The 16,527-nt window shown below is 37.6% G+C and overlaps 1 protein-coding gene across 1 annotated transcript in view; it reads right to left on the minus strand.

Annotated features, from left to right (window-relative positions):
- The window catches only part of NOL10 (nucleolar protein 10), a 53,343-nt gene that overhangs the window by 12,886 nt on the left and 23,930 nt on the right, over nucleotides 1-16,527 (minus strand). The window contains exon 14 of the mRNA XM_080387858.1: nucleotides 1,528-1,654. Within this exon, the coding sequence (XP_080243984.1) occupies nucleotides 1,528-1,654 (127 nt within the window). The remainder of the gene's footprint in view (nucleotides 1-1,527; nucleotides 1,655-16,527) is intronic.

Genomic DNA, 16,527 nt, shown 5'->3' on the forward strand with positions numbered 1-16,527 from the left:
CTAAAGTAAAACTGCAAAAAGTTTGGCCAGCAAGAAATTCGAGCTTCTTCAGAGCAACAAAATCCATTTTCATTGTCATAATACATGTTACTGTGCACTTTTTAAAAATGCCCCCATGCACTACATTCCATAAAAGTTTACAAGGAAAAATTCAAGACGATTTTTTTGAAAGTCCATAGATGTTTGACAGTCACTTTTTTAGTGTGGTATAGAGATGCTTTTAATTAAAGAGTTTTGCCTTGGGTCATATCTTTGAAGAATCAACATGTTGAAAAAAAATACAGTACCACATCACATCATAAAACTGTCACCCTAGGCCCTAACCTAAGTAAGAATGAAAATACTTAAGAGTTCTCTGATTTTCCTCCCAAGTATCTTCACAAAATTCCAAGACTGAGAAAAGGAAAAGCTTTTTAATAGCAAAATATCCTCTACAGACCCCAAATCTTTAGAAATGAAGAATTAACAAACTTCTTCTAAAACTAAATAGAGAAGAAAAACAAAACCAAACCAAAAAACAGAACCACTGAACATCTCAGAAAGTAATGTTGTCCCTAAAAATTGTTTTAACTGTTTCCAGGAAACAATCTTCCTGCACACTCCAAAACGAGAATACTCCAGCTAATGGCTAGTAATACAAAGAATTCATTGACATATGAAATACGAAATACCCTTAAGCTGGTTCTTCATTTGAAAGCTTGCTTGTATGGGGAAATGAATTTGACTAGGTCATAGTTAATTTAAAGCAGAGCTAAGTATTCCAAGTCAAGTCTCCGTGTAGATACTACTAAATTGGCTTATTCCCTTACTAGTGGGATAGGGGTCCGGCAGGCTACATTGAGGCCATCATCTACTCTAGAACTCCTAATGCTGAAGATGCAGGTGCTTTGGATGACCTCCTCCTTGTATGGCCTCCTGCCAGGCCAAACCCAACTCCCATACTCTGAGGTAAATTAATTAAACTGGAGCAACACATTGCAATCAAAACATGTAACAGATGGAAAAGGACTAACTACCTTGGGAGAAGCATGCCTACCTTCTCTGCTGTAACTTTCAGCATTCCATTTCCTTGAAACTGTGTTTCTATTAGCCCTAGAATGATCTGTATTTTCTGGAAATTACTACATTCAAATAGGGTAGCCTTTGGCAGATTTTGCTATGAGTTCCAACGTACTATTTGAGGACCCCAAAAGTATTTTGAAAACTAAAACAACTTCTCTTCCTATGCCTTCCACTTAGTGTCTGAAAGTACACACACATTTCTAGACATATTACATCAGCAAATATCAATCACCTCCTTAGGATAAAAGTCTGAGAAACACAACTATCTACTGTTGCACTGGTTGGGAACCAAAGAACATAAAGCCATCAGTCTGGTATATTAATAACAAAGATGACTGGAATGAACTATTGTCAGTGAACTTCTAACTGTCCCCATACGTCACACTGGAATCACAAAACTTACATGTGTAGATGATCAAAAAATGAACAAATAAGTCAGATGAAGAGGGTATTCAACTGTTTTACCTAAGTTTTCAAGGTCTTTTCTGGTAACGAATTTGTAATCATCATAAACTGTGCTCTCTGGACTCTCTTCCAGTTCTTCAGTCAAGTTGTCTAAGAAGGAACACCATTTTGGGGCTGGTCCTAAAACCTGTGGGTATTATAAAAAGTTATTATATTTTATATCCTTACAGAAAAAAAACCAACCTACAGTTAGGCTCTCTGCTACTGTGCTGTAATGGAATAACAAATGAACCCTTCTGAAATCAAACAGACCTTAAGAGCAACAGCCGTTAGAAAACACAATTAAACCTATTGCTTGCATTAACAATAAGGGGTACTATAAATTATTTAAGCATTTTAATTTAGGTCATTCATTTGAGACCAACAAGCTAGAGGTTTGAAGTTTAACTGTTTCAAGTTGTCCCAGTTCAATTGATTAATTTATCAAAAGCTCAGAGCCAAACATTATAGATGAAATTAACAGCACTAAAACGCAACTAATCTGTAAAGCGCTATTGAATCTTGGAACTCATTAGGTTCACTATGCAATCACGTTAAATCCTATTCTGCCCTATTTGTTACAACTAAAACACCACAGGCATATTTAATGTATTTTTATTCAAGAATAAACACAGAGTGTATGAACAGACAATGAGAAATACTAAAAAACTTGCATATTTCCACCATGAGGCAAAGGATTTATTTGAACAATATTATGTTGCACTATTAATGTACTTTTCCATATAAGCTTCCTCCAATTTCCCAAGTTAACAAATTAGCTCCCTTCACTCTTCCCTCCCGCTGTTCTGATTGAAATTCCTCTCTATCCTGATGCATGCACCCGTACTCAACTGTTCCAGTACTATTATTTTAGTAGGCGAGTTAGCTGAACGGAAAAATCCAACACTATAGTTTTCCCTCTAGAGCCAATCAGCTGATGTTTTAGAATGTGAACCGGCCAGTTAACCCTAAGGCTTCTAACTTGTTTGCCAGAAACACACTTTAAAAACTCTGCAGTCAACATGACCATAGGAATGGTTGTGATTCAACAACATTTTAAGATCTTCTTTGATTACGGAGGCAAGTAGAAGTGATTTCATATATATATAAAATACATAAAATTTGTTTTAACATAATAGCGTGGTAACAGTACAAGACAGTGCTGTTCATTTAAAAAGCAGTGTGTTACTACTCATTCAAAAGTCTTCTTTTGAAGACAACTACACATAAAAATTGTAAAATTGTATTCTTGACCATAGTTATTCCACTAATAATTTAGACTGTAACACTCCAGAAATAATATTGTATTCTAGACCACTACCGTCTCTATATCAAGTTACGACTTATCTTCACAAGGTATCAGCCCCACCTGAGAACTGTAACATGCCAAATGAAAAACCACACTTTTTCCACATTGCTGCCTTTTTTATTCCAATCAGTAAGAGCTTTCAAGGAAAGACCCAAGATGTCACTAACAGTACAGACTTTACCTACTTAAGGAATCAACCAAATCCCTGGGTCTGCTCCAGTAATACACAGTTTAAACACTATGTAACATTCAGATTGATTTCTTGTCAACACTGCAGAAGCTTTTGTCTTCATCTTATCTCCACCCAGATTTTTTCAGTTATTTCCCCTAAAACCATTTTCTCAAATCTAAATGCCAAACTTTAATATTAATAAGAAAGCAGTCTAGACGTATTAAATGTACCACTGGGTTTCATGCCATTCAATAAATCAGTTATCTGTGCTCCCTTACCAGACCATCAAAGTATAACTGGGATGGAGGAATCTTCTCTAAAGTTTACCTATAGTTTTGTTTTGGATGAAGCAGTTTCTCCTTTTTATAAAAAAACAAGTTGCTTGACTCACATCCATTCCCATTAAATAAAAAGTTCCCCTTCATTCCATCTTGCTGACACACCATGTAAAGATCCCTATCACTTCAATAAACCTTTTTCATCACTTCCATGTCTACGACACTCTCTGCTCCAGCCTTGCAAAGTGCTCATTACTCATCAGAACTCAGGCCAGTCCAACCAATTAGGGTAATCCCCCTATGGGATCTTGACTGGTGTAAATATTTGAACGAGTAACTAAAGCACAAGTCTCACAAATAAGAGAAAACAGTTTATCTGATCTTCAGCTGTAGCTCCACTCACTGTTCCAAGTATCCCTGCACTCAAAACTTGATATTGGGAGTAAAACCCTTCATGGCACATAATCGGTGCCATAAAACACAAAGCCAAAAGATCCGATTATTCACTATACTCTGTGGAGTGAGTTGGATGACCGGCTGATAGAAAAGAAGGGGGGGGGAGGGAAATGAGATCACTGACAGAAAAAAGCAGAATACCAGGGAAAAATAGGAAGCCCAACCATTATTCAAATTTCACATGTAAACTGACAAAAAGGAAAATCCTACAGAGATGTCTGTGTATGTTTTATTGCCTTATTTCCCGCTCTCCCACCCTACTGAAACCACTTGTCTACCTATTCTAAGGACACCTTAGGAGCTTTGTATACTAAAATGGAACATTTTTTAAACCTTAGCAAGAAATTTTAAAATAGAAAAGGCAAACAATACCAGCCACAACAACAAAAATATAAACAAGAAACGTCCTTCTCTTGCAATAGTAACTCTTCACAGAATTTAATTGCCACTGCATTTTAGCTGCAGAGCCTAATGCTCCTCTGTCATTTACTGCCAACAACAGACACCCCAGGGTGGTGCCAAGAGCACTGTGAAATGGCAGGCTCTGCCACTGCCGTGCTCGGGTACCAATGCAACAGTTCAGAGGGCTGGTCTGCACCAGATTACTAAGGCTGAGGCAAATGGGTGAAACCTGTCTGTCCCTCCCAGTTCACGGGTTTCCATACAGCGGGTGCGCAGCAGCCAGGTAGGACCCCTCAGAGCTCCTGCCACCACCTCAGCCTGGAGTGCAGTCCCCACCAAAACCAGCAAAAATGCTGTGGAGTTGGGTGAGCCAATTAATACATTTTTTTATATATATATATATAAATATATAACATATTGCCAATTTAGATTGGGAACATACAATTCTACCATATCCAAGGGAGAAAAATGCACTGGAATTCACAGCAAGAATAAGAAAATATTGTCAAGGTAGGTAATTGCATGCAACTAAACTGACATCTCATTTTTGCAATATGTAGCTATCTCTGAAAGTTTTACAAAAGTTGCACACAGGTAATGGGAAAACCATTATTAAATGAGTGCACATCTACACTCTGCTTTTACTCAAATATTTCTTAGGATAAGAAACCAGACACCATCACCAACAGTGACTGAACCAGTATTTTTTTTCTTTTTTTCATTATTCTATTCTCTCCTCCCCACCCAGCGCTCTCCTCCTCAACCGACTGGACAAAGGACCAAAACACATTTAACTTACATCGTGTCCCACCACCACACTGCAAGACAGAGCAGCGGCTGGGTCACAGCAGGCAGGAGATGTACAGCCAGGGAGCATGGCCCTCTCCCCCCCACAGGTGGGGGGGCTTATCACAGGGGGCTTCCTGCTGCAATACACAGGTAACAGAGACATCTCACCATTGCCTTTTGAGTCTTATACCAAACCACAAGAAGATTTGGACATTTTAATCATTAGTATCGTGCCATCTAATGCCATACTTCTGTTAGTACACATTAGAATTTCTTTTTTTAAAACTTTACACACAGAAAACACAAAATATGATGAGTAATCTAGCATGCAACTGAGCAGACCGAAGTGCAAGGCCAAACTGTTAAGGAAAAGGAAGAGAAAAACGTTGGCAGAAAAATACTTTTTTAATATTGTAAAAACTTCAAAAAACACAGTTCTTTGTATTTCATTTTATAAGGCGTTTAACTGAATAGTCTTGTAGCATCAGAAATCTTGTATGGCACAGTTCTGCAATGCCCAATTCCTGAGCACTTCTGTAGAAAATATCATCCTGCCATTGGTCTGTAATTCCCCTGAAATTAGTGAAGGCTAGGACAGAGTAGGTATTATTCTTAACCCAAAACAGATGTTCCTTATCTTCAATCTGGAACATCCGACCACACTTGCATTTTTAAAAGCCACTCAACAATTTGACAGCCAGCTCTGCAGAGTCCTTAGAGCCACAGACAAACTGTGTCTAATCCTAACTAGTATTAAACATGCTCAACAACTTAAAAAGAAGCCCAGGATGTGTAGAAGCTGTCTAGGGAGATGTCATGAGATTTAAATTAAACCTTTGAATGCACATACAGACAAGTACTGTTAAGTATGTGTTTGAAGGTTTCAGGGACCATTTTTAGACAAGTGAACTGAACAGTTGCTCTTTTCTTCTCAGGGGGTCAAAACGGGTTGCAAAATGTATTTTTCAGGATGTTAGATAGTAAGTCCTTGGAAGATTTCATACAAAGCAGCAATAAACTCTTCAGCTGTAAATAAGATACACACCCAGCAGAAACTCCTCCCAACCTTCATTAATGTATTTTAGCAATGAAAAACATGCAAATGTTCACAGACAGTGTAAATCAGATTTTTAAATTATTAACTAGAATTTGCAAGGTTTACACTGCATGAATTCACTCTAGAAGACTAACAATGTATGTGGACATCATTCAACAAAACACTTCCAGAGGCTTTGGAAAGCATAAGTATTAACAGCCGTGGCTGTACAAGACTGCAACATGCGGTTTCACAGAAACTTCATTTTCACAAAAATTAACACTGTAATGCCCTATCATGCCAGATCATAGTGTTGACCAAAATCAGGACACATAGTAATAGTTAGTAACAAGTACAAAAAATACATCATATCACTGCTCTTTCATAACATATTTTAGAAGTAAAGCCTTCTTTAAGAAACTTAAAAAGTACCTCTTCGTGGATTTTGTTAGACAGTAAGACCTTTACCAGGTAACAAAAATGTATTAGTTAAATAATTCACTGCCATGCTATTGGAATAACGCTGACTACAACAAGAATAACATATTTTTAAAAGCCTTCAACAGAGCTCTGGGTACAGTGTATTGTGTAAAAATAAGGTAAGCATGTTAATAACTGTAAGGCAAGATCGGAACTGGCTAACGAAAACCTTATGCTGAAAGGAGTGTTACTGCACAAAAAGAAGTTTACAAGTAAAGCTCCAAGGCCTGTCCTAGGAAATATTTTCAGTAACGACTGCCACATATGGTAGGAGAATGCCAGTAACATTTGCTGATGACAAACTGTCAGATAAGAAGGGTCAAATTCTCTCAGGGAAAAAAAGCTACCTTGAAAACCAAAATGCTGGAAACGGGATGAAACGTATAGCTGACCACTATGAGCTGTAAAGAACAGAATAAGAAAAAAAGATACAAACTGATCGTAAGACAACAAAACAGTCATGTAAGGCCAGAATGACGACTCAGTGGAGTCATCTTGTACAACTCCAGGCAATAAGGTTCAGGATACATGAATGCAAACTGTAGCAAGTACAGAGAAAGGCTGCTAGGATGATTTCTGAAATGTTAATGCTTGCATAAGAATAAATACATGCAAAGTTTTCACAGTGACACTGTAAATTTGAAAAGTTAGCTAAGGTTCAGAGGAATGTGACTAAACTAACAGCCCTTTAATGGAGATGAGGAAGAAACAAACAACTAATTTTGATGAAATATGACACATTCATGGAAAAGATTATACAATGTGATTGCCTGCAATAAGATGGGCCTGAACACCATGATCCCAGGAAGCTCCTCCATTCCTCTGTTCCCATTTAAAAAGAAAGAAAAACAAACCAAAGACTCCCACACTTAAAGCACTTCAAAGAGAGATTCTTTTGTAGATTATAATGTCTTTAAATATATTTTATACATATGAGTCAATGACTTCACATACGTATTATTACTATTATTTGTCTCCTACAGATAAATAAAATCTTAATTTTTTTTTGGGGGGGTAATAAAATGGCACAATAAAAAGCATTTTAAACTTAACAGGACACATTCGCTGGAGAAAGCAAATGCACATCTACGCATGCATATTCTCAGCTTCAATCACATCATTTAACAGGAGGAGAATACAGAAGGTCTAATGAGGGAGGAGAAAAAAAAATGAGTGATCCCCAGGGTGTGGACAGTGATTGAACTGTGCAATTGTGTTTTAAACATAATTGGCTCCCTAATTGCATAGCCAAGTTTAATTAACGCAATTACATGAGTAATTAATTACTATTCATTTTAAGAGTACTGTTTTCAATGTTTTGTTCTCTAATTTTAAGAATTAGACAGATCTCAATATGTAATAACTTTGAATAGTTTCCATCTATACGCATTGAAGAGGCACCTTGTTAACAGTCAAGGTTACATCAATTGTAACTGGTAACTCTCAAAAAACAGATGGATTATTTCTAGCTTGTAGACATGAAAAGCTGTGGCTCTCCATTCTTGTTTCTATGCTTTTGGGCTTCAGTCATACCCAGCCCAAGAGATCAGCTGGTGTTAGAAAGGAGATTTGGGATCGCATTACTTTGTTATGTTTCTATCTACCACATTTCCATATACAGTGTTTCCCTTAGCAACCAACGTGCTCCAAACAGTTTGTGATTTTGAGTTTCATTCTGCCATTTCCTTTCTCATCTACTTTCTTGCTATGAAAACTCTACAATCAACTTCAGTTGTGCCCTGTTAATCAGTAATTCCATTTAATTTACTGAATTCTTTACAATTTTTAAATTATCTAAATTAATGGGTGTTTGGAACAAACTTCAAACGAGACTGCCATGTATTTTCATTTTTCATAGTTTCACGCTTTTGTTCACCCTACGTTATACCGTGTAGATTTTATGCTTTTACAACCATCAAGTAGCTTACTGGAGTACAGCTATGACCAGGAGAGACTGAATAGCTTATTTTTCCTTCTCTGCATACTACTGACAGCAGTATTGCATTTGGTTTTAAGCCCACGCACTCATAAATTTCACTGAACTATACAACGAATTGGCTCTTTCTTTCATCCTAACTCCAGCACATCCAGACAGTTTTGGCAGATTCATTAATCAGAGAGGTTGGTTTTCCTACCTTTCACTATGCTATGGAAGCTGCCAAATCAACAATTTGGAGGTTTTACTCCTTAGAGAGCATGTTAAAGGAAATGTTGCTTTTAAGATCTTCCCAGTGTTAAACAAAAAACTGCTGCAGGAACTTGCACACATCTTCTAGGAATGAGATACTAAATCTTTCTGCCCTAGTAGTTATCAGATAGCGAGTACTACTTTTTCTAATCCTAAGCAGTTTGGCTTTATAGTGTTGTTTTCTTAAAAATCTCATATTCTCTGATCCGACAGGTATTAGAGTCAGTTAACCAGTCACGGGTCTAGAGCTCACTGTGTCTTCCTGGTGAAGCCACAATCTTTTGAAGGAGACAACAAACCCGTTGCTCAGAGTGTTGGGAAAAAATGCCCTCTAATCGGAACAGCAAATTATTTTTCAGCAAAGAAAGTTACCTCTTAAAATTGTTAATAAAATTAGAATAGTTCTCTTCTTCATGAAACACGAAGAAAAAGGGATACTTTTCACAAGACATCTGTAACTTAGCAGCTGTGGCATCAAAAGTAAGGAGTCCGATGCTTTCACCAATGTCCCTGTCATGTTCTGACATGCTGACATATATAAATGATAAACACTTGGCACTATTGCTGTGGATCTTCTAATTTAGCAGACTCCCTACATATTTTGGTACATTAATGGTACTCCCTACGCATTAATGGTCTTTAGACCATTGGAGCTGAGACAATTTGAGGTCAGAAAAATTGGTAGAAACTTGAAGTACAAGAACTCACTACTTTCACATTAAATCAATTAATCAAATGAAGCTCAAGAGGCAAGAAGAGAGTGGCATCTCAAAGTATGTGTTATAAGCATGACAAGCTTCAAGCACTTTCCTGTAAATACAGCTGGAAGTGAATGAAAAGTTCCTGGAAGTCTGTTCTTACTCTATACAGCTTCTATAGCATATCTGCTGTAATAACAGAGGCACTTAGGCGTTACTTAAATACCCTGCGGTAAGTTCAGCTGAGACTGACTTCACAGGATTTATTTACATGTGAACATCTGCTGATGGTCTGTTTCTTTATCCATGGAAACAAGGGAGCAGATCAGCAACCACATTTTACTTCAACCATCCACACCTCCCACTCCCTACCACATCTGACTGTGCTCTTACCAGTTCCTTCGCATAGGTTCTGGTATTCGTTAAAACCTTCATAAGGCAAATTAAACTGTCCAGTGACAATGCCACACAACCCACCCCTCACAAACCAAACAAACACCTCCACACTTCGTATGAAGTCTAACAAGAAGAAAAAAACCCAACCCCATCCTATCATGATACTCTTCAAAGAATAAATCCCTCACAAAGCTTTCCCCCTGCATTTACAATTGTGACTGCAGGGGAGACCGACAAGGCAATGGCAAGTGGGTGCCTTCCCAGCCACCTTGGCCTTTTTCTTACACAATGAGAGAACTCCTACACAGCTTGTACTTGTTCCAACATGGTCAGAAATCTGTGTCTCAAAACCTAATGGCATCTCTTGCAATACTAAGGCCATGGGCCATCAATGGACAAAACTTCCACTACTAATAGATATAAGAGTAATATGTGCATCGATTTTAGTATATACATAATAGCCTCTGACTGCAACCTAAATCACCGAGTAAGAATAAGACAGAAATGCAAAATCCCAGCTAGTCCCCTTCTCCGTTTCTCTGATGGAACAGGAAAATTCCCAACTGTCACACCGTGTTGGGACTGACTTGTCTCTCATGCTGTTAAGTGGCCAGGAGCAACAGGGCTGTCACAGTACAAGCCAGGGGCCAAGGAACATTCAGAGAATAAATATCTTTACAGCCGTGAAAACTAAACTTACTGGAGTTCAGAGCATGACCTGCATTTTAGGGAAATTTGAAGTATGCTACAGACATAAAGGTAACAGCAAATCCAGCTGTACGTCTACCTTACATAACTGACAAGCTACCGGAAATCTAGGAACGTGTGAGCTTCTAGTAACTCCCTGCCATGGCAGCTTAATTGCTGTTTGCAAAGCTGGGAGGAAGGCTGCTCTGGGAGTTTATGCAACTACTGCCAGACAACACAAAGGGAAGGAAAGGCAACTACCTGTTGGGAACGTGCAACTCCTCCAGACAGATAACAAAGATAACCTCAGCATAAACCAATTTACTCTTTACAGAGCATAATGCTAAAGAGAAGAAATTTTATATAATTTATGACACAATTTTCTTTAAGTAGGAAACTTCTTTCAAATATATATTTGAAAGCTTTCACATACTTGACGGTTTTATTTATCTCTCAGGGTTGTGTGACAGAAATCTTAAATCCTCACAACTTTGTTACTGTTGTTGTATAAAACACTCGTAACTCACACTTCGTTCTCACAACATTGAGTGCAGCACAGAAGATGACAACACAGATAAGCCACAAGAGTCACTTGCCTCTACTTTCAAATACAATGAAATAAAGACTTAGTTGAAATTATCACAGAGAAAATTCTCATGTGCTTTGTCTTTTCTGATCCAAAAGCTAAAAGACACACTAATTCTTATAACATGCTGATAGACCACAGTATAGTACAAAACCTCCTTTCAGCCATTACATCTTTCCGTTATCTGTGATTGCTTCTCTCTTCACTGACTGAAGTTGAGCAGCTGCACCTCTAAATTTTCAGAAACCAAGTGAAGAATAGATGGCCCAAAGGAAGGAACAAGTGCAACTTTAATAATAATAATAAAAAATATCTTTCAGATACTCAAGGCTTAATTTTTCCACCACTTAAAAAGGGGAGCATACTTCTCCCTCAAAACCTGTTTTGAGGGCCCCATACTACCAAGTGCTTACGATACAGTCACAATGCTAAAAAACCATGTGTGTCTCAAATAGCAGAGCAATTACCTGGTATAATTCGGTAGAACTGCTTTTAAGAGTTTTCTCCTTTGGTCTATGAAAGGTATGATGCGAACTATAAGGAAGTATGGACTTAACAGTCAGCATACTGATATCTATTAAAAAACCAAAAAATAAATGAAGAAGTGATGCCTATCATACTATCAGCCACAACAGCAGTAAGCAGGGATAATACATCTTCATAATCTATACATGATGTTGAACTCCTACATCATCTGCACCAAAAAACACCTAAACCAAGTTTTACAGGAAGATCAGAAATTGTTTCCTGATTATCGCACGTTGTGTTTTCCTTCTATGTATGTGTGATAAGCGGTACAGTGTCTCTTAGCCAGTGCATGGGAAATGAAGGATATCCTTTGTTGGGAATAAGCCCAGCATGTTATTTTTCAATTTGAAAGTGTTTAGGTTAAAAGTAGGAAGCTCACATTTCTGTTTGTGAAGATAAACAATTTTTTTTCCTATGCTTGTAAATACTGTGAGACAGGTAAAGTTATCATTCACAACATACTTTTTATATTGTTTGCGCAGTTTTCTGTGTAAAGACTTGGACTGTTCTGGCTAGAAAACACAGCTCTAAAAGACTGATATACCAAAACTGAGAATTAGCTTAAAGGCCAAAGATGCCCTCAAGCATCTCTTTGTTAATGGGAAGTTTTTTTCTTGCAACACTTGGCAGCCCCAAAGCACAACTATGCTAGTTAACAACCCTGCTTTCCACTCATTTCACAGTTCTCAAAAACTGAGCAAACGAAGGCTAAGACCAACATTTCCCATTCTATATCATAACTACTGTATTTTTATTTTACAACATTTTTTTCCCAGGGAATGAAACATTTTTCTACACCATATATTGCTTCAGGATAGAAAAGCTCTTAACACAATTCAGTTTCATGGCTGCTTTCCACTTGACCTAAAACTTCTTAGGTCAGGGCTGTACTGAATGAGATTAATAACTGTCTTCTAAAAAATACAGCCTCATCTTACTATCTTCCAGAAGACAGCTGAGGCAGCATTAATCCAGAATGACCAAATACTGCCAATCAGAAGACATGAAAACATCCCAAAAGAAATAAAATCTCATGCTCTAGTCCTAATCTGTTATGCCAGCCATAAATACGAAAAGAATTGCATCATTTGCTTCATAGCTTTTGCCACGCAGAAGCCAAAAAAACAGTTGAGAAGATCTTGCTTTAACTCCAACAGCAGCCGTAAACAACATGAAGAGCAGCTGACTATACAGAACATTGGTCTTAAAGGTATGAACTATAAGGTGTGGATAGCTGTTTTTCTCCAATCATATCCCCACCACAAAGACTCAAGAGAAAAAAAGACAATTAGTAGAACCCAAAATAAAGAAAGGATGAGAAAGTCAGTCTTAAGAGTGATAAAACTGTTCTAAAAAGCTACGACCATAGAGCTAAGCGTGTCACATGTGAGAAACCACCCACATCTTTTCAAATTAAAAATGACAGATTAATGACAGATATCTGGTCATCATAACTCCCTGTACAGAACTAGTGAGAGAACTGTCACCAGGCTGAGAGAAAACACTAACCTATTTCAGATAAATGCTTATTCTGTCTGAGTGAACTGAACACAACCCTTTGGTCAATTCAGTCAGATGTAGGTTTAGAAGCAGCTAACCTGGAAGCCTACAATCAAACCAAAAGCATGTTCATCATTGATTTACAATCCAGAACTGTTCCAAACTAGTATCAAGAAATAAATATAGGGGGTGAACTAAGGTATTAAAAAACTGTCTTCACTTGTATTTCCTTCAGTACAAGTTCCCTCTACAGATTTTCATCAAATACCCAGTGCATTAAATGAAAACATATAAGCTAGTAGAATTTGGTGCCTTAATCTCTGATTACATTATTTTAGGGTGAGCAACTAAAGAAAAAGTAGTTTGTTCTAAGTTTTTCTAAGAATTTTTTTCCAAATCTAAGGGAAGCACTTTTTTTTTTTTTTTAAAGAATGAGCATTTCTGAGGCATATTCAAAACAAAAAGTACCAGGAATGTCTGGTTTAGTTGAAAATCCACTCAATTTGAAGAGGATAAAATTCATAAATATTTCTAGCAATAAAGAGATCCAAATATCTGAAGCGGGTATTGTATTAGAAACCAGACCCATTATAAAGATATTCTTGGAGAAACTGAATCATTGAGTAGGCAAGAAATACTTGCCCTTGAAACATTTCCAGTTTATAACTCCAACAACCATGAACTAGGAGAGTGCTAGGATATCAAATTATTTTCCAAAACCACCTGAAACGAAGCCAGAGACGCTCCAGGATTTATTTTTTCTTAAAGAGCTTAATATCTTCGCTACACCAAAAGTACGTTGCTTCTAGCCTCAACAGGGACTTTTCTGCCAAGACTGCAGGAAAGTAAAAAAATACAGAACACAGAATATTACACTCAATTAATTACACGCTTAATTGCTCTCTTCTTCCAACAGCCTAATGAACAGAGCAAGTTTCAGTTTCAGTATGTATATGCAGCCCAGAGTTTCAAGCCCAATAAAGGAGATGCGACTGATTTGAAATGTCTGTGCTAGGATCAGACATGTTCATATAACCAGTAGTAAACACTCAGAATAAATAACACCTCTGCCCCTTGCCTTCCACTCAGAGCATCCAGGAGCTAATACGTAGGGGGTTTTCTGTACAACCTGAAAAGAGAACACTGTATGTCATGGAAGCTGACAGCCTCAATTAAACTTAAGAGAATGTGGTTCATCTTAGGTCCCAGGCCAGCAGACCACCAGGTATCAGTGGAGCTTCTTCCTCTCCTTACTTCTTTGGCCAGGACCTAGCTGCGCTACTGACTCAACTTAGTTTAAGCCAGTAGTCTGAAAAGTATCCCAAGGCACACAACAACTTTCATTTCAACCTTCCCGAGGCACACATCAAAGTGATATACTAGGAAGCCAGCTGGCAAGAAGCAGGTTCCAAATGTTTGCATAAACTTCAAGTTAACTATTAAACTGTTGGCAAACAGCCCTATTCCAGTGCGAGGCACTTGCCCTCATTAAAGCCCAACAAAATAAAACAAAAACAAAGTCTCTAAGCTAAGACACTCAAGATGTTACCTATGTAAAACAAACATTTCATTTTAACAGTCAGATTCAATTTGGCTTTTACTCACTGTCTGCACTGTGTACCTCTGCATAAGGCATCTTCTTGCCATTTAAAAGCAAACCTACCTGTCCTCTCTAGTAAACAAAAAACACTTTCTTTTCCCTGGTGGTGATTTATTTTTTTTTAAAGAAATACATAGTTCTCTCAGACATTCCTAATCTCAAATGTCATACCTATCTTGCTGAAAATTCTGCAGGAAAAGCTGGCACATGCCAATTCATTTACAGACAATATTATGATACCCGTTGTCAACTCTTTTATAATCCTGAAGTTCAAGAGACAGTCATTTTTTGGTTTTGCAATGGAAATTTAGCTTTGGCATTAACAATGGAGAGAATGGGCACATGTACACAGATAATTCAGTCAGACATGAGCTCAGTCAGACCCTACTCCAAGCTGGCCGGACATGAGCCAGCTCCAGTTCACAAGTCATGTAGCTGTGTTAGCACAGCACTGTGCCCACACTAATAAAACCTGCTGAGAGGCAGGGTATATTAGGCTGGGCACAGTCCTACACTGTCTGGCCAACTTCAATCAAGGACAGAGGATGCTGGGTCTGACTGCACCCATCCGTGTACACAGGCACTCCTGCTCTGTTAGACTGACTTCTGTGCATCTCTTCTTCTGAAGAATTTTTTTCTTATGTTGTAAACTATAAGGCTAGAGCACAGCATGTTTGAGGTACATTTGAGATCTGAAGTACCTGCTTTGACCATAGCTATGGTAATTTCTTGTAGCTGTTCCAATGAAGACTTAAAAAAAAGAGAATAATTACTAGCACTACAGGGCAATGAGGGGCTAGGGCAATCAAATGGATTCTATTTACACAAAAATACTTCCAAGAGCTCTGAAACACAACTGTCCTTTATAGTAGCAGCACTTCCCCCAGGCATTTATTCTGTTGTGGAATTCAAGAATTGTAACTCAATTCTTGTCGACATCTCAAAAACAGAGGGCACATTTTAAGTAGCATTCACATCTATCTCAAAGTAAACAAACAAATAGAAAATTAAGCTATTCATTGGAAAAAACAGTGAATCCAAGTTCTTAGAAAAAGCCAGAAAACAAGACTATGAAAAGGGATCATAATACAGCAAATCACTAGCTCTTTAAAGTTTTGCTCCAAAGATACATGCAACTAAACTCATCTTCGCCTGTGCAAGGAAATTACTCAGTGTTCCAAGGATGGAAAAACCCCATGTCTTAATAACCTACTGACACAGAAACCAAAGGACAGGTGTGCATCTCTGAGCTCAAATAACTAGCCTAAAAGATCAAGGAATAGAACTGTAACATGAACAGGTTAATAACATTGAGTTTTCCTTAATAACAAATACCCTAGAGCAGCTTAAGTCTAACACAACTTCTCCATTTTGTATTCTCTTCATTTAAAAAGAAGATTAAAAAAGCCTAGAACAGCCAACCAAAACAGATTTAGTGAGCTACATACTTGATTTTTAGGAAGTGCAGTAAAAAATACTTCAATTATACAACAGTATCTGTGCCAGCCCTTCAGTCTTGCCCATAAAAAGGCAGACAAGGTAAAAAGGCCAGTTACTACAGTGTGATACTCCTGTCTGTTTCAAAGAAACTTAACTTTTCTGTTGTCTTAAATAGGCATTTCATGTTTTTAAATGAACTATAGATTTCTGACTAAAAAAAATCATGCCAGTATATTTAAGATATCTTCAGCAGCCTTCAAACCCAAAGCCATTGATGCTAACTGGAGTTTAGCTTATTCAAAAACCGAATTTGATCTGGACAGTAGCCTTTGAATGAAATTTTAAGTCTTCTTACACACAACAGTATTTCAAAAATAGAACTCCTATTTGGATTTATGCTCTAACATTCATCATTTGAGTCCATTTTATGATCTAAACATGTTCAGGCAGACTCAGGTACTAACAGTCAAAGAACA

Source organism: Falco punctatus, assembly GCF_963210335.1.
Source record: "Falco punctatus genome assembly, chromosome: 5".
Taxonomy (NCBI): domain Eukaryota; kingdom Metazoa; phylum Chordata; class Aves; order Falconiformes; family Falconidae; genus Falco; species Falco punctatus.